This window comes from Trichoderma camerunense (genome assembly GCF_050948025.1).
Source record: "Trichoderma camerunense strain CBS 138272 chromosome Unknown V8C40scaffold_8, whole genome shotgun sequence".
In the NCBI taxonomy this organism is placed as follows: domain Eukaryota; kingdom Fungi; phylum Ascomycota; class Sordariomycetes; order Hypocreales; family Hypocreaceae; genus Trichoderma; species Trichoderma camerunense.
The window spans coordinates 1,000,084-1,017,952 of record NW_028145362.1 but is presented as its reverse complement, the minus strand read 5'-3'; the positions used below and the strand labels follow the sequence as shown (position 1 = coordinate 1,017,952).

The 17,869-nt window shown below is 51.2% G+C and overlaps 6 protein-coding genes across 6 annotated transcripts; 1 reads left to right on the top strand and 5 right to left on the bottom strand.

The window, feature by feature from the left end:
• Nucleotides 1–93: 93 nt before the first annotated feature.
• On the bottom strand, nt 94–3,576 carry V8C40DRAFT_244285 (glycoside hydrolase family 95 protein). Its single transcript, XM_083215619.1, has 10 exons — nt 2,923–3,576; nt 2,770–2,852; nt 2,628–2,712; nt 2,401–2,572; nt 1,628–2,347; nt 1,402–1,566; nt 1,300–1,352; nt 1,059–1,237; nt 830–998; nt 94–768 (listed from the first exon to the last, which is right to left on the bottom strand). Exons 1-10 carry the CDS (start codon nt 3,056–3,058, stop codon nt 155–157), a joined length of 2,376 nt encoding a protein of 791 aa, XP_083073734.1. The 5' UTR covers nt 3,059–3,576; the 3' UTR covers nt 94–154.
• Nucleotides 3,577–4,156: 580 nt separating this feature from the next.
• Nucleotides 4,157–5,194, bottom strand: V8C40DRAFT_215842 (uncharacterized protein). Its single transcript, XM_083212165.1, has 2 exons — nt 5,021–5,194; nt 4,157–4,943 (listed from the first exon to the last, which is right to left on the bottom strand). Exon 2 carries the CDS (start codon nt 4,734–4,736, stop codon nt 4,359–4,361), a length of 378 nt encoding a protein of 125 aa, XP_083073733.1. The 5' UTR covers nt 4,737–4,943; nt 5,021–5,194; the 3' UTR covers nt 4,157–4,358.
• A 278-nt stretch (nt 5,195–5,472) lies between these two features.
• Nucleotides 5,473–6,935, bottom strand: V8C40DRAFT_287180 (NADP-dependent oxidoreductase domain-containing protein; the record flags this gene model as incomplete). The annotated part of the gene is made up of 3 exons (XM_083222663.1): nt 5,473–6,360; nt 6,424–6,777; nt 6,832–6,935. 3 exons carry the CDS (start codon nt 6,933–6,935, stop codon nt 5,787–5,789), a joined length of 1,032 nt encoding a protein of 343 aa, XP_083073732.1. The 3' UTR covers nt 5,473–5,786.
• A 760-nt stretch (nt 6,936–7,695) lies between these two features.
• V8C40DRAFT_265546 (bZIP transcription factor) lies at nt 7,696–9,527 on the top strand (the record flags this gene model as incomplete). The annotated part of the gene is made up of 2 exons (XM_083219667.1): nt 7,696–7,821; nt 8,205–9,527. The coding sequence occupies 2 exons, from the start codon at nt 7,696–7,698 to the stop codon at nt 9,525–9,527; spliced, it is 1,449 nt and encodes a 482-aa protein (XP_083073731.1).
• A 580-nt stretch (nt 9,528–10,107) lies between these two features.
• On the bottom strand, nt 10,108–13,776 carry V8C40DRAFT_244273 (C-type lectin protein). Its single transcript, XM_083215618.1, has 10 exons — nt 13,392–13,776; nt 13,155–13,273; nt 12,816–13,054; nt 12,630–12,744; nt 12,525–12,560; nt 12,172–12,458; nt 11,414–12,104; nt 11,271–11,346; nt 10,852–11,210; nt 10,108–10,779 (listed from the first exon to the last, which is right to left on the bottom strand). Exons 1-10 carry the CDS (start codon nt 13,626–13,628, stop codon nt 10,392–10,394), a joined length of 2,547 nt encoding a protein of 848 aa, XP_083073730.1. The 5' UTR covers nt 13,629–13,776; the 3' UTR covers nt 10,108–10,391.
• Nucleotides 13,777–16,358: 2,582 nt separating this feature from the next.
• Nucleotides 16,359–17,825, bottom strand: V8C40DRAFT_244266 (uncharacterized protein). The gene is made up of 4 exons (XM_083215617.1): nt 17,234–17,825; nt 16,982–17,165; nt 16,807–16,923; nt 16,359–16,733 (listed from the first exon to the last, which is right to left on the bottom strand). Exons 1-4 carry the CDS (start codon nt 17,771–17,773, stop codon nt 16,591–16,593), a joined length of 984 nt encoding a protein of 327 aa, XP_083073729.1. The 5' UTR covers nt 17,774–17,825; the 3' UTR covers nt 16,359–16,590.
• Between the last annotated feature and the right edge of the window lie 44 nt (nt 17,826–17,869).

The window sequence follows — 17,869 nt, the reverse complement described above, 5'->3', positions numbered from 1 at the left end:
CAGTGCGTTTCTTTTTTTGATCCCATGGAAATCTCCACCTCGCATCTTTCATCTTTCATCATCCATCTTTCAAAGAGATTGAGATTGAGATTGCTGCACAACAATATTTGTTGGTTCTTTTCTTTCATTCTCTCAGCTAACATTGTCTGTCTCTTCAGTGCCTTGCCAGCACCTTGCCATTCTTATTCACCACGACAAGCGGCAACCTTCTCCCATGCACCACCGCCCGATTCACGACTCCCTCATCGTCCCAGCTAAAATCGACCGTTCCGCCTCCTCTCAAACTCCCTCCTTTCACACTTCCACCCGCCCATTCCTTGGGAATCGCCGGTCCAAGAATCACCTTTTGAACGCTGTTGTCACCCCATTTCTTGGGCAGGTCCGTATACAGCATAGCTAGCGCATTTGCTGAAAGACCAAAGTTGGCATCGATCTGGAAGGGCAGAGTGACTTCATATGGCCAGCTGCCAGTTGTATACACCGATAGTCCGTTGGCTGCGAAGTTCATGTCGATGGTGTACTTGAGCTCTTTGTATGCCTCATCGGTGACACCAAGTTGGCCCCAGCACGCTCCTCGCCAGACCTTTTCCCAGCCCGTGTTGGAGTCCTCGGTGCCGTTTCCGCGAGAGTACAAGCTGGTGGCGACGGCATCCATGACAGTCTTGTTGTCTGCATAGACACTGGAGATGACATAGCCGGGGTAGAATCCGTACAGGTGAGACAAGTGACGATGCGTGTCGTTTTTAGTGTCAATGTCCATCTTCCATTCTGATGGGGAGTTAGCTCAGCCTCCTTGTCTGTCTCTCTTTGATACATGTTAAGCACTTGCCTTGGATCTGGCCCCAGCTTCCAACATGGACGCCCGGATCAAGTTTGCTGTACGATTCTTTGACCCGCTTCAAAAAGGCCGTGTCGGTATCGCCCGATGCGTCCCAGTCTTTGATGATGTGGTCAAAGAGTTCCCAGACCACCTGCTGGAACTGAGCACACCCAAACGTCTATCAAGGATTTAATCAGCATCTTCTCCAAACAATTAGACGTCTCCAGACTCAACGTACTGTTGGACCATGCTCTGGTGAGTTGCAAGGGTTGGCAACCAAGGTGCCGTCCTTGAAGTATTCGTCCGGTACCATCATGTCGACCCAGAAGCTCGCCACGCCCTTCATGAGAGGATATCCCACAGAGGCATACCATTTCTTGTCACGGCCATAGTCGTAGCGATCCCACACGTGTGCCACTATCGAACGTGATTAGTAATGTCTTTCCGTTCTCTGCTGTCATCAGCGATTGAAAACATACTCATCCAGGCAATGTCATGTGCGACATTCGACCAAGTTGCGTCGTTTTCCTGCCTACTGAACGTCAGAAGAAGGATTCGCAACACATTTGCTTGTTACTCACGCCGTATGGCCAAAGATATTGGTATTGGTAAAGGCAACCCAGCCGCTCACGTTGTACCATAGATTTGCAGTCTCCGTCCCACGAGGAACCCAGGTGTAGGTCATAAAGTCCCACAGGGGATCAGTCAGGCCGCCCAAACCCATCTTTTCGACATGCCAGTGATTCCTAATGAATTCCCCGTTAGTTGATTCTGCATGATGGAAGTCCAGACAAGATAATCACTTACATCTGCACATTAACATCGATATGGTAGTCAGAGCTCCACGCCGGGTTTCCATCCGGAGCCCATGAACCCTGCAGATTCGGGGGCAGCGATCCAGGCCGCGACGAAGCAATGAACATGTACTGTCCATATTCAACCAGCAGATTCTCAACAAAGGGGTCTCCCTTTTCTGTCGAGTAGTTTGTGAGCAGATCCATCGTGTCGACGTCTGCAGAGTTATGGGGATCAGGAAGATCCAAAGTGAACTTGTTGAACCACTCTCCGTGGTCTTTGACATGGCTTTGAAGGATCGTGTTGTAGCTCTTCTTGGCTACGGCACTAATCGTCTTTACGACACCAGGATACGGATCCGCTCCTCGGAAAGAGTAGTTGTGAGCAGCATTGCCCTTGGTTGCGTCGTACTCTGTGCCCGAGGCCACAACAATAGTAACCGACTTTACAGACTTTGTGCTGAGAACAGTCTGGCCGTTGCTGTTGCATGTAGCTTTCAGTCCGGCAGAAGGAAGAGCACGAGCCTGTGCATCAATCTTCATGCCAATGAGACCCTCGCCGTCGTCGGCCACAGTTCGTCCGCTCAGCCAGATGCCACTAGATGAGCATTTGACGGTCGAAGGCGGGTTGGTGCGATAATTGTCGACCAGGCCGAAGGTGATCTGGGGGAGTGGTTTGTTGGAGCTGACGTGGTAGACGCAGACTTGGTCGGGAAAGGAGCAGAACTGCACACTGGACGCAATAGTAAGTATAGGGGATCTGGAAGGGGATAATATCTCACGCACGTCGAAAAAGTAGCTCCGTTTGCAGTGAATTCGGCGCTGTGCAATGCTGTTTCCAGGTCCAGCGTTCTCTTGTACTTTGAGTACTTGGTTACTCCCTCAATGGAGACTGTGAGGTTTGCAAGTGCTTCATAAGAGCCGTAATCAGCTGATCCGCCGTATAATGCAGATTCATCTGATGATAAGGGTCAGTGACGTCTCTAAACACACTGCTTGTATTGAAGTCTTGCCTCCGGTTCCATTCTGGAAGATTGCCTGCTGGATTCCGGGCAGGAAGTGAGCCAGCGATGATGAAGGGTTCCCTCCTGTGTAGCTCTATTTGCGTCTTAGTTGCCCAGTGTATTTAATCATTGTAGAGTCATCATGTCTTACCGAGTTTGCAAACGGGCCACCACGCCAGATGCTATCATCGTTGAGACAAAGCAAATCGTCACCGGGAATACCCAGCGGTAAACCTATATATGTGGCCATTCGTCAGTGACCTACAACTACAATTTATTCATCTACTAAGTCAGATAAGCTCACCTCCTTGTCTCCCATTCCCAATGGTAAATCCAGTCATCAACACATTCCCCGGATCAGCCGGCTTCGAAGTCCAAAACTTCCTCGCCGCCACGCCGGTCTGGCTCATGGCCAACGCGGCCACAACAGCAACCTTCATATTGACGAATTTCTCCAATCAATCGAAAAGGCACATAAACCTCTTTGCCCATTAAAACCCAACTTCATCATTGTAAAAAAAAAATGCCATGCTTTTATACGTAGCCATCACAGTCGAGCCGACGGGTATTTTGGCCTGCCGCTGCGGGGATCTTCCATGGCATGATGATGCTTTCTCCACGTACATGAGCAACGCAAACAACTGCCGTTCCGGGAGAAGTATCTGCATAGCCCTACGTTCTGGAGATTCTTGGTAGAAAAGGCTGCTCTCGTAGCTTGAAAACCGGGGCTTCGGACGAATCTCATGAGGCCAAGATCGACACTGCCGGCACAATCGTCCCCCCGCAATTTGGGTGGTGCATAATTGTCCGTGTTTGCGGGGAAGTTGTGAGTGCATCATGCCATCCGGGGAAATTTCCGGGCCAAGAGATGAGGATGAAAGGATCCTTTTTGTCTTGGTCATTGATGCCGTGTTGGGAGGACAGCAGTGAATCCAAGGGGAGGGGGGGTTTGTTTGGGGATATGGATGGGGATGTGGATGGAGATGCTCAGCCTTGCAGTGTGGATCGCATGGCTGCCTGCAGGGTAACGCAGCAGCTCCTGAGTGCATACAGATGTAGTCGGTTGGGAATCTGCGTATCGATTTAGTGTAACCCAGATTCGTGTTTAGAGGGTTTCAGATGGAGCATGTATTCAGAGAAGCGTGAGTACCTGTATGTAATAAGACGTTGTCATTGTTTCCAGCCGATTGTCCATAGGCGTAAGGTATGACTCGATGGGCTACGTAGATTGTCTCAAAGGGCTCTTGATATATGTACCTGTCTTTCCGCGGACACTTCTAACTGGACATACCCTGATGACTCTCTTCATTATGGCATTTAGGTGCTACTATAAATGTTTCTTTCATCATCACTTCTTTCTACTACTCTATACATAGGTACGAACTGCGGTAGTGAGAGTATCTGTGTTGACACTGCAACGTGTCATTTGCGTTGAAACAGTATGCTTTCTTTCTCGTATATCATAAGCTATGTAATTCGAATGACTTGACTGACAGTCTTGCTTATGCTTGTCAACATCAATAATGCAATAAAGATGGCGCTGGGATACCATCAAGTACCAGTCTCCGCGACTTGAAAGCCAGCCCCCTATCCAAGGGCCGCCTCTCATCCCATTACCCATCCCAACTCGTCCAATACCAATACCAGGCTGAAATCATTTCCGCACTCGAACAAACTCATATCGGCATCCATCATGCTTCATGTCGTCATTGCCCATAACATCGAACCGAATCATTAGAATCACTGTGGTATATCCCCCCTTTCCCTTTCCCTTTCCCGCTCAGCCTCGGCCGCCTTCTCCTCCTCCTCCGTCCTCTTGTCAAAGTGAGCCTTGCACTTGTGTCTACACTCAGCACACGGCTTCGTATCAACCACGTACGTCAACTCCACCATCCACCCCAGCAAGTCCCGGAACGGACATTTCCAGTCGGGCGCGGCGTCCTGTCCGAACCTCTCCTTGCGCTTCTCACACGTCGTCCCGGAGTTCGGAACAGGGGCCTGCTTGGCCGTCTTGTGACGCCACATGCCGTCCCAGAAGACGATCCGGTTCCTGGCCATGGCGCAGTCCTTTTCGTACGGACATGGACAGAGGACGTGGCACCAGAAAAAGGTACACATGGTATGTTGTTTTTTTCACGATTGGGGCAATTAGCCTATTTGGCTGCCGCTGGCCGAGATTCGCGTGCGGGGCGATGCGAGTCTGGAGCCGGAGTTTGGCTGTGACATTCCCTGACGATGTTTTCTGGGGAGGGTTTTCTGGAGCTGTTTCTTTTTGGGCGCATGAGGATGGTCCAGCGCTTGGGGGAGGAATTGGGGATATCAAGACTTCGGGATGGTGAGAAAAAAGGAGAGAGGGAGAGTGAGCCTGTGGCGGTTAAGGAGAGAAAGGGGAAATGATTTACGATGGACTGCTGCAAGGCATCAATAGTAATGCGTGCGACGCGACAAGTTGCATTGGAAATTGAATTGCTACGTGAAGAGGAACCAACAGCGTCAGGATAAAAAAATAATCACCGGGTCGGCGATAAAAAAAAAAGATAGGTGTGAAGAATGGAATATGAATGATAGACACCTAATATCATGATGCTCGAATTGAATGAAACTGCCATTGCTGTCTGGTAAGTGAAGTCCACAAGACGATTCAACAGAAACGCAACGCTCTGCCTGTATTTTTTTTTTTTCTCACCTGAGGCCGGATCTCAGCAGAGCAAAGTACCTGCAAGTATCACCTGTCTGCGGGCGGGATTGAGGCTTTTTCACAGCTGAGCGCTGTTGAGGCTAAATATAGAAATGTGAGAGAAAAAAATCCATATGCAGTGGACGATTGTCGATTTATTTCGCATACAAGCCAGGCGGGCTGCCGACACGGGCTACCGCATATGTACATGTGCAGCGCAGTCACGTTGTCCCTCCACTCTGCCTGTCACTCTGTAAATGAGCTGTCAAACCACAATCAACGCATCTCGTCACAGCAAACAAACAAACAAACATGAAGTCATCGTCACCATCAAACAAGATTGGATAGAACAGAACAGAACAAAACACCAAGTACAGTATCAACAACAGTTTATCCTTTTTTGATAACACGTTACATGGACGCTTCTAAAAACAGCTCTCTCCTGCCCGGGGGCTCAACTCCATTCCGACTCGGAGCGCCAGAATAAGCCCTTACAGAGCGGGCGTGTCAGCATACTGGTTAAAGGCCACATCCCGGTCGCCAGCAACTCCGAGATTCTCCACCAGCTTCCGGATCTCACCGGCCTCGTCCGGAGTCAGACGAACGTTCTGAGCGCCGAAGTTGTCGTCCATGTACTTGGTCTTCTTGGTGCCGGGAATGGGGAAGATGTCGTCGCCCTGGGCAAGCAGCCAGGCCAGCGCAAGTTGAGAGAGGCTGCAGCCCTTCTTCGCGGCTACCTCCTTGAACTTGTTGATCAGCTCCAGGTTCTTCTTGAAATTGTCGCCCTTGAACTGCTCAACGCTGTTTCGGTAGTCCGTCTTCTCCAGCTCCGCCGTGTTGGTGTACTGCCCAGTCAGCATTCCGCGGCCGAGGGGTGAGTATGCGATGGTGGCGACACCCAGCTCGCGGCAGGCCTTGAGGAGATACTTGGACACGGGGCCCTCCGTCTCGAGAGCCCAGGCGGAGTACTCAATCTGGACAGCGGCAATGTGGTGAACGGCGCATGCTCGACGGAGACTGTCTCCGGAGATTTCAGAGAAGCCAAAGTACTTGATCTTGCCCTCGCTGTTGGCCCCCTGGTTAGTATAAAGAATATCGTTGACAAGTTTAGACAGGTGGGCTTCCTACTTCTTGAGTTCGACCATGGCCTGGACCGTTTTCTCAATAGGCGTCTTTCCGTCAACTCGGTGCGCATAGTACAGGTCGATATAGTGAACTCCGAGCTTCTTCAAGCTTGCCTCGCAGGCCTTCTTGGCGTATTCAGGAGTGCTGTTGACAGTTCCCTTGTAGGTGCCGTCCGCCTGGACCTCTGCCGAAATGCCAAACTTGGTGGCCAAAAAGATGTCGGCACGGCGCTCAGGGTGCAGCTTGAACCACTTTCCGATGAGGATCTCAGAGTCGCCGTAGGCATCCGAGGTGTCCCAGTGAGTGCAGCCAATCTTCCACGCGTGGTCGAGCACGGCAAAGCGCTCCTCGTCGTTGCTGATACCGCTCGTTAGTTGAAGTGATTAGATAATCCTGACGGCTTTTCTTTACCCAATTGCGCCGTAGCAGTCGATACCGATGCCCATGAGACCGAATCCGACGGGAGGGATTTCGGGGCCATTCTTGCCAAGCTTCTTCAAGACGGTGGAAGGCATTTTGAAAAGTGTGAGACTGTTAGAATTCTTTGAGAACGATGGATATGATATCAATGAAACTGTTGGATTGAAGCTAGTGCTGGTGATCTGGTAGATGGCAGTCCGGCCACACTAGTTTATATATGCACAGATTGATGTCGACAAGACATAGACGATAACTTTGTGAGACTGATATTCTAAGCAATGTTGTGTTTTGCTCCAGCTCCATCATCGCTTCTCACCAACGCCAACGCCGCATATCATTGCGGCATCCCACATCACATCACATAACGTTATGGCCACCGACTCATTTCACAGCGAAATCCGCACAACTGGAAGCGTCGAGAATTACCACATTGGACTACGACCGCACGAGAGCTGCAAACGCCGCTATGTCCGACTCCTCACTACTAATCAAGTCACATCAAGTCCCCTTTCGAGGCACGAATCATATAAATACTATATCCGAAAACAGCACCCAAAAAACTAGTGCCGGCTTCAACTCCGGGCTCAGCTCCGGGTCGCCTGGGCGGAGTAGCGGAGAAGTGGGTCGATTCCGGAGCAAGCAAATAGGCGGCTCTCGCATGATTTAATTTGTCTTACTCCGACAATTTAAATATTTGTCATCTCCGGCCTCACGTTCAGGAGCGACGGTCAACCATCCAATGTTGTTCAAAGAGAGACAAATTGAAGACAAATCAGTGTATCCATCGCACATCAATCTTCCGTCGAATCACGCTGTCACAGGGTCACACACTTTTTGAATCCTTCGTTTCTAATCATGAGTGCGAGTAGCGGCAAGACGGCGGATACGATTGCGGATACTGGCGTAGAGGCTCCTACGAAGCGACGGCCCGGCCGTCCACGTATGAAGGACAGCCTGCCCGCGGATCCAAACGATAATTCGGTGAGTGGGAACGAAAGCGAGCCAACGGCCAAACGAGGAGCGAAGAAGCGAGCCAACAATTTCCCCTGTCTCTTCTCTACAAAATCAAGGCAAGGCGCTAGAGGAAGACAAACAATCAAAATGGCCTCCTCTCGTTGCTTTGTTGTTGCTTCTTGTGTAAACCAACAAGTGTTGTAGAGAGAGAAAAAGAAAAAAGAAAGAAAAGACGAAGACGAAGAAGAAGAAGAAGAAGAAGAAGAAGAAGAAGAAGAGAGAAAAAAAAGAGAAAAAATTGCACGCACACACTCACACACAGAGAAAAGGACAAGAAGGAGAGAGAGAAAACAAACAAGAAAAGACAAACAAGAGAAAACTGAATACTAACTCCAGCTTCTTCATCACAGCGTCGGTCTCGGATGCGACTCGCTCAGCGGTCCTATCGCAGCCGTAAAGAGAATGAGCTCGCCACGACAAAGGCCCGGGCTGACGCCCTGCAAAAGGCCCTCAACAGCTCCTTGGACGAGTTTATCCGCTTCCACGAGTTATCATCGGGCAAGGAGAAGGATCTGCCGTCCGAGTTTGTGCTGCAGCTCAACAAGACGGCCATGAACATCATGGCCATCGCCCGGAGCGCACAAACAGACGAGTGGCCGTCGTTTGACCAGGCCGACCGTCTGCTGGCCACCATGACCGACTCCCACGGTAAGGACGACGGCTCCATCTACATCCTCTCCCAGGAGGCGCGGGACGCTTCCAGACACCACTACCTGCGGCCCAAGCCCGTGTCCATCTCGCAGCGGCTGATGCGGGCGTGCGTGGACCGCGCCACAGACATCCTCAACCTCACCAGCTCGCCCGTCATGTGTCTGCTCCCAGCCATGCTTCTGCCGCTGCAGTTTGACCGCCGCGACAACCTGCTCTCAAGAACCATGCGCTACATCCACATTGAAGACGAGGACCTCGAGCTCGACGCCGAGCACAGCCCCATGGCCTCGCGGCATCTGCCCAAGATGCTGCGGCTGATCGAGGGCCAATCCAACTCCATGGTGCCGCGGATGGCGCCTCCGAACTTGCAGCGCCTGCAGTTTGGCCGCACGCGGACGGTGCTGTCCACGGCGCTGCCGGACCTGCAAGGGGAATGGCTGGAGGCGTCGGACGTGGAAGAGTATCTCGAGCAGCGGGGGATTTTCATCCGGCAAGACTCTCCAAACACTGACATGCTGAACCTAGCAATCCCCCTCGACGTCGGCCTGGCGGCGCAGACGACGGACCTCAACGAGGCCAACAGGCACAACCCGGTTCGTCTCGTCCGGCAGACCAACCCAGCTCCCCTCACATGCAGCAGCGGCACAAACACAAGCGGAAACGCAAACTTCATCGACCCGTTGCTCATGCCGGCCGACTCCTCCTCGTTCGAAACCTTCGCCGCCGCTAATCCCGACTACACCGTCTTTGGCCAGCAGCGCGACGTCCAAGTTGTGCCGTCGGGCATGAAGATGTTTACGCCGACCTCGTGGACGACGGACGTCGACGCGCACGTCTTGCCGATGGACATGGCGATGCACCACCAGAACAACCCGGAGCACATTAACATCATGTTCAACCTGGACAACTTAATAATGCGGCTGGCGGCCAAGGCTGTGTGCTTGGGGCCGTGTCCGGGGATAAGGAGGGGGCACGTTGACGAGGCGATTCGCGACTCGGTGGTTCAAATGCCGCCGATGTAGACGTTTGATGATACATACTCCTTTTTTGCTTTTTGAGTTTGACGTTTTCTTTTGTTATTTATCCCGAATTTCGTTTTGTCCTTGGGCCTTGTTGGCGTTGCGAATAGTTGTTCTGCATCTTGTTTCTGATAGGCGTTTTGCTAAGCATGGCTGCAATCATCTACAGTCGTATTAAGGCATAACTGGGTAAACCCCCAGCCAAAAACCAAAAAAAGGAAACATCAAACAAGCTCTCAAAACAAGGGGGAAACGACACATCCTTTATATAGCCACCCTAAATAAGAAAGTCTGGAATTATTGTTTAGTTTACTCCGTCCACTACCACGCAAAATTGCTCATTATGAATACCACTACATGGGTTTATCAGCCCTCCAGACCCACCGGATAACCCGGCAGGATTATTATGAGACGAGACGCTCTTGTTTTTTTCCACGAGTCATACGTTTAGTTCTCACAGACAAATTAACTACAGTCTTTGTCATGGCCTTAGTAAGGCCGGGAGACCGGTCATTCGGCCTCGGCCTTTAAAACTTGACATATGTCTTGTTGCTCTATAAGCTGAAGGATGGGCACCGGCATCTTAAGTTTTTAAAGAAAGTCATGTTATGTTAATATTGTAAAGCAAGGAGTGGGCTAAATCGAGCTGAAGCTGAGCTGAGCTCATGACACTGTGTCTGCACGCTGTAATGACCGTCCGCGCTTATACGCTTCCAAAAACGTTTCCATCACATTTGCTCCGACGTAGATATCCCAAAGTTGTTGTCAATCTGGTTGTCCATAGAATTCCCACATAGTATTCCTATTTCCTCCAACCCCGTCTCACCGTCCAACATTGTCTCTCCCCCAACTCTCATAAATCCCTCTTTACAAATCTCGCACCAAGCGTGCTCCAACCCAGGCATACAGGTAGTTCCTCTGGTACCAGTTGACGAAGCTCTTCCTGCCGGCCACGCGCGGGTGCGTCGCCCACGAGCCGCCTAGCACGACATTGTGCTTCTCGTCAAAGAAGTCAGCCGTGTACCCGGGGTAGATGCTCATGGGGCGGAACCCCTCGTGCGGCCGCAGGACGGAGCTGGTCCACTCCCAGACGCCCCCGAGCTCGCCTTGGCCGGCGAGGGAGCCGCCGTTGGGTGTAACGGGAACAGGGTGCCAGTGGAGGAAGCCGGTGTTGGTGTTGCTGAGATCGGCGAAGAGGGACGAGGGGGAGGTTGTCGATGGGGGAGTTTCCTGGACGCCGTCGTTGACGAGGTGACTGTAAATCGGTGATTAGCTTATATGAGTTGTCTTGATGGTTCGGAGATAAAAAGATAGTTCATTGACTTACCCATTGACTGCTGGAACCTTATTCGACAACTTGCTCTGCTTGGCAATGTCCTTCTGCCTCTCGACATATGCATATATGCTCTTAGCCTCCTCCATCGTGGGGATTCTTCCACCCATCCAGGCGGCACAGCCAGCAAGCTCGTCGTACGAGGCGAAAACGGGCCAGTCGAGGGCATATCTCAGGGGCACCAGTCCATAGACGGTGCGCACGGCCTTATCGTGGATGAAGCTCTCGGGAAGCTCACTGAGGATGGGCTTTCCGGGAGTTGTGGCATTGGTGTTGTGGTGGTAGTTGGGAGGGATGATGGACCATGAGGCGGGGAGGGCCTCGATGTGAGATGAGATGAGGTATTTGGCGTACTGTAGTTGAGGTTAGCTTTGTTTCGCGAGATGGCTGAAAACATGCGATTATGGGCTTACTTCTTCGTTGGTGATGGGTCTGCCCTTGGCTTCGAACGCATGCACCTTTTCTTGCCTTGCGGGCTTCTCGTTGTCCCTGTGAATTAAACTAATGTCAGAAAAGACCAACTTCAACTAATCAGTTAGGAAATGGCATCTCTCACCATCCAAAGTGACGCTTTGAGTCGTGCTCATCCTCAGGGTCGTCCATTCCAATGGTAATCGTCTGCTCAGGGACTTCAAACCACTCATTGGCTACACGCTGTGCATACGCCTTCTGCGCCATCTTTGGGAAATCCGGAATCACCGTGTGTGGTGGTGGAAGCGTCTTGTCGCTCTGGAGCAGCATGTACAATAAAGTCTCAAGGTGAAGCACCTCGTGCTCGAAGCCAATCCAGACGGCGCGGCGCACCTCTCCGACCAATTGTTCAGGGTTGGCGTACATCTTTTGCAGTCTCTCGCGGACACGATCCTGGTAAGCCAGGATATCCTCCAAAGGAGGCCACTCATCGGGGATTTCTGAGTGGTCGTGGCACATTTCGGGATTGTCGACGTCGGGGTCGATGCCTCTCTCGAAGATGCTGTGGAAATAGACGGGCTCTGTTCCGCCAGCCTTTGTCGTCTTCTTCAGCTGAATGTCCAAGAAGGCGGGGATGTGGCCGAGATAGAAGATGCACGCATTGCGCAGCTTGATGGGCTTCTCGTTGAGCTCCTCGTCGGGGAGCATCTTTCGGGTGACGGTATCCCACGCCGCCCAGAGATTCTCCCAATCAGCCCAGGTAGGCAGTGTGTCGCTGGCGTATAGCTCTGGGAGTCTGGTGAAGGGCATCTTTGCCTTTTTCAGCATGTGTAACCCTTGAAATTGGCAGAACATGTTAGTGTTGGCTGTATAATAGAGGGAAGAGAGGGGGTCCGAGCATACCGTATTCACCATTGTGGCTCCATCTGGTGACCTCTTCCAAGCCGGCCGTCTTCCACAGCTTGGCGACACCAATGTCAGAGTACTTGAAGCTCTGCTCAATCTTGATGCGCTCGTGGGGCTTGATGATGTGTCCCAGAACTGAAGCGACCTCGAGAGGGGAGACAAAGGCCTGGTGACGGCCACCATCGACGTCGTAGACATACTCTCCAGTGACGTTCCACTCTTCGACGTTGAAGACTTCGTCGCCGAGGATCTCATTTGCATGGGTGAGTCCATTGAGAACGAACCTATTTAATTTGATATTAGTTCCATACTCGTGGGATGCGTTGGATAACTCGTGATGTTTGTCTTACTGATGTGTGACGCCCTTGCTATCATTGTATGCATGACTATTGCGATTCCTGCGTTAGCTCCCTTTCTTAATCATCTCTTCTCTGCTCTTATTCGTATGCACTTACTAAACCTTGTCGGGGTTCTGACATGAGTCGACGCCGACAATCATGAGATCTGTGGGCTGCAGAATCTCTGCAAACGATCTGAGGAAATCTGCCGCCTCATCACGGTTAAAGTTGCCTAAAAAGTTGAAACAAAAATTGTCAGTCAATCACACCAACATCATGAAAATAGTAAGAAAAGCTTCATACCAATGCTAGAGCCGAGATGCAGGATGCACTTTGGGCGAGACAGCATCGCCTCCTGCTTGAGCCACTCGCAACCATCGTCATAAGTTCCGCGCAAGCCCCGGCAGCTTACATATTCAAACTCGGGAGCCTCTGCCAGTGTGCGCTCCAGCTCAGTCTGAGACAAATCCAGTGCGAAATAGTCAATCTTCTTTTTGGCATCTTCAAATGCTTGCAGAAGAAGACAGACTTTACGCAGGTTTCTATTGTCAAAGGCAAAAAAGCCAAGTTAGGACTAACAACACCAACAAACACCAAGCTGGCATTCTAAGACAAAGCTGAAAAAAAAAGGTTGAGACTAACCCGCTACCCAGCTCCACCACAATGGCTCCCTCGGGGATTTTACTGGCCATTTCGGCCGCCGATTTCTTCAAGAGCTCGATCTCATAGTTGGTGAGGTAGTACTCGTCCAGATATGTAATCTGGCAATCGCTTGGGTTACACAACTGCAAAGCCACACGCTTCTAGGACAGGGTAGGTAGGGGGGAAAGGGAAAGAGGAGATTCAATCCTTTTTGGAGGGGAAAAAACATGGACATACATCCTCAAACAACTGAAGCCCCCTCTCGTCATATAGAAGCAGTGTGGGCAGCGTGCGAGGGCCCTGCTCGGGGTTCATCTGAGTCAGGATCTCGTCCTTGAGGTTAATATCGATCCGCGCATTCTGGATATCGATGATGTCAAGCGGCCTCGTCGTGGCCTTGGTGGTCTTGAGCGCCATCGCGTCGTCTGTGAGGTGCTGCTGCGCAAGGAGGACGGACTCCTTGACAGCGGGCATTGTGACTACGACTTGCGAGTTGGAGAAAGGGGAGAAAACACGCAGCGTGGGAGTGATGGTGGTTTCTTCTTCTCTAATCGTGGGTATATATCAAAGGCTTTGCTCCGGGTTTGAAAATAAAACAGTATAAAGTGTGAATACCAAAGCAACGCGGAATGAGGGGGGCGGCAAGCCATGACACCGCCCCCCGAAGGCTATCTATATACTACTCTTGCTCTCTCGCGAATCCAGGCACAGGTCGACGCCAAGCGACATGTCGAACCACGATCTACGTAATGTCGAGGCGCCGTCATGGCTTGAATCCTAAACCCAGAACAGGGCAGGCCTACCCAGCAGCTACATGGAATAAGCTGCACGCCGGCATCGATAGCCAAGTCTTCAGCTCGTACACGGCCACTGCAACGTTCTAGCCTCTCCTCCCACTTTACGCCCGTTTCGGGGGGGTAGCAGTGAGATGTCCTGGTGAGTTTACTGGACCACTTCCCCTCCCCGACATGCCGAAGCCTGTGACTCTCAAAAGGCTCAGCAAGGGAGAGAGAAAGCTTCGTGAGGGTCCGCTACGCAGCCATGATGCAAGACACCGGCTCCGTCAAACCACCGGCCGGGCGCCATGGCGGGATGCTCCAAGCCTGATGGAGGTAATGGTCAGGATGATCCAGCATATGGGGGTCCCCATGTAAGGCAGTGGGATGTTTACAAGCTAATCTCCAGCGCGAGAGCCAGAAGAATACAATGATGGGCCCGCACTGTTTGGAATCATTGCCTCTTCGTCGGGCATATTCTTCCAGCAACCCTTGCAAGGCTGGAAGCCAACGTGCAGGCTTTATTGGGGGCTAGCTAGCGAGGGAGCTCCACGGAGATGGGGTCTTTGTGTGCCTCACGTAAACCAGGAGAGAGCTAGCCGTGGAAGTCAAATGCTAACGAGAATAGAAATACAGGTACCTGAGCTCTTTGGCTTTTCTGCTCAGCCGTAGGAGCTGCTAAAGCCACTTGAGGCATGTACTTCCGCTTGGCTTGATGCTAGAGATGCCACTTAAACCTTCTTTGCGTAAGAGATGAGATTTGTCACCGTGACAAAGGGGCGACGAGCCGAAGGATGCGAGCTCGATGGAATTACGGCCGCAAAATCCAGATGCTTCTTCATCAGTTCTCGTCTCGTTTTCACGCTACAGTGCGGTCTTTTGGTGTGGAACGACAGCTATTCTGCTCCGGCGCCGTGAATCGCGCCAAAAGAGCTGCGGAGATCCGGACAACTCGGTAGCCGTTTTGGTGTCTCGAGACGTGTTCCCGTCCCGTCCCTTGCAGGCACACAAAATACAGTAGCATCAACTCCATCTTTTTGTCGGGATTCCGTAGCAATCATGTGTCATCGTTGGGCAAATCACGCTCGAGATGGTGGTCTCTGCTAAGACCGCGAAAGGCAAGGGAGACGGTCATCTTTTCGCCCATTTCAGCCGGTCTTAGCCGCTCCGCTTTGTTCCGTGCGAATATCCGCGCGGGTGTCGAATGACGAGATCCATGCGTACATGTGTGTGTTTCGTTCGGTTCGAGTTGTAATCGATCGATCGAGGTAGTAAGATGTAAGTTGGGACGGGACAGCCAGAGAACTCGCGCTTGGTTGATTTGGGTCTATGAAATTCTGCAAGCTTAAGCCGGGAGCTACGCCGTGTTATATAGGCGCGCAGAGTGAGATAACGCCATTTCCACCATGAATGAGCATTGCAAACTTTACAGCGGCTGCATATAGGTTTGACGTAGCCATGTGTTGTCTGTCTACAAACATCTCCTCTATTCTGCACATCCATTTACCATTCCCATTGAAAGCTTGGTCCTCTCCATTTCTTTCTGATTGCCCCCTTCTTTTACCCATCTGTTCTCCATTAAATCCCGCTCATTGTTTGCTTCTCCGATATACATCGAGCGACCCCGCCACAAGCCTCGCCAAACTCATGCAGCTGGAGTGAGATTTCGCTGAAACTAGCTTCACTCGGTTACCGCGTTAATCTGAGCATTATCTAATATAAGCCTTAGGCTGATTGGCACAGGAGTAATTGCGCCGTGTATGACACAAGTCAATAGAAATCACATTTGATTCCCGTCGTGACAGATTCAAGATATCGGAACCCCCACCACTCTCTTCGGATGAAGGAATCATGCATGATTGCGGAGTGCATTCATAGCCTTGAATAGTGGCTCCTTCGTATTACTAAACCAACAAACGGCGGACTGAACCCCGAAGGGCAGTATATCTCAAAGTAGAAAGAGGTGCACATTAGCATTGTACTATCTGTGACTCGCGGAAAGTTGCCCGACATTTCCAATAGAACCGACAGACGGTGGACTCATCAGCCCAGGCGACACGTCACTGAACCACGGGAGAAGCTGCCAGTGAATGCTCTAGCTGCGGAACGGAGTTAGCAGACAGATTCCTAATCACGGGAGATGGTGTCTAGTATTGACGGCCCCGGTACTGCACAATTGATGGGCATGGGGGGTCCACCCGGATCAAGTTGCCTGGATCTCGGCTTGATTAGTGTTCAAGTTGTCGGTTTGAAGTTTCCTAATCCCAATGTCCGTAACTCCATCTACATGGCTCGTGGGTGATAATTCCATGAGCTGGAACTGCTCGACTTTTGGCCTCGGGGTTCCGGGTGTCATGAGCTATCAGCACGAAAGCTCTCGTCTTGTATACCATGTCAGCCTTGCTCAAACTGCCAAGCTGTATGAATGGTACTATTGAATTGGTGCTGACCATACGACTTCACATGTCCTTTGATGCCCAGACAATATGTTCACATCGAGGATGACATCCATTGATGTTTGACTTGAATTCCTTTCATAGCCTTATCCTTTTCCCAGCATGCTTGCTTGAGTCTAGCTTGTCTATAAACAGGTGCTATGCGCTCCAAATTCGAGGCCATCGTTACAGCATATTCCACTCATACAAATTTCGTCACATCGTCTAGTAAGAAAACTCCTGTCCAACAAGCTTCTCGCTCAATTTCCACAGACGGTCAGCCTCTACCTTGCTTGTACCCCAAGGCTTGACAGTCTGTACATAGGGATCAGCGATGTGAGCATCCTCCAAGTATACACCGTTGTGCTCTATCACATGTGTCAGTACACTATGCCATCTATACATATTTATAAAGCAAAATTGGACGCGGGATATCTTTACCTTTGAGGCTGGGTTCAAATGCCGCATAAATGTGTGTAGTAACGCCCCCCTCAAGCGTCTTAAACTTGAAGTCGTCCCTCCATCCTTCAGAGTTTCCAAGCATTCGATCGGCGGCAACTAGACCACATCGTTAGTACGGTATAGATATACGATGAAAGCAAAAGCAAATGCCTACCCAATTCTGGCCATTCGACGGAAAAGTCAATGTGGGCACTGAGCTGAGTTTTGACAGTGCCAGGATGAAGACTGAAGGCAGTCAGGCCACGGGATCCCAGCTTCTCGGCCAGAGAAATAGCCATCAGCATGTTGGCAGTCTTGGACTGTCCGTACGCATGCCAGCAGTTGTACGTCTCGCCGTCCTAGAATCTGACTTATTAGCAAGACCAATCCCTGTTGGTCCTAAAGAGATAAGGCTAGAAGTACTGACTCGGAAGTTGTAGTCAAACCATCGGATCGGGTGAAGTCTGTGACCGTTGCTGCCAATGTTGACGACACGAGGAGTCTTGGAGGCGAGGATCTTGTCCATGATGAGGTTGGTGAAGAGAAATGGACCCAAGTGGTTGTTTGCAAGCTGCATCTCAAATCCATCGACGGTCGTTGCGTAGGGGACAGCCATGATGCCGGCGTTGTTCACGAGGACATCAATGTGAGGGACATCTTTCCAAGAGTTGACGGTAGCAGCAGCCTCACGCACCGCAGCAAGTGACGCGAGATCAATCTGAAGCGTGCGGATATCGATGGCGGGATGAGTCGCCTTGAGGGCATCGGCAGTTGTTTTGACCTTGGCCAAGCTGCGACCGGCAAGGATGAGTCCGGCGGGAGCAGCCTTTGCGACGTACTCGACGAAGACGCCTCCCAGAGTGCCTTGACTGACGCCGGTGATGAGAATGACCTTGCCATTGATCTCCCCCGAAAGATCTTTGACCAGGTCATCGGCCGTGGTGTCGGTGTTGTATTCGCGAACCATTTTGTCTCGAGAGTCGTGGCACGATGCTGGTTAGCCAGGTGTTTACTATTACAACGGCGTATGAGTTATTTTATCAATGGGACGGCGATTCTTGCT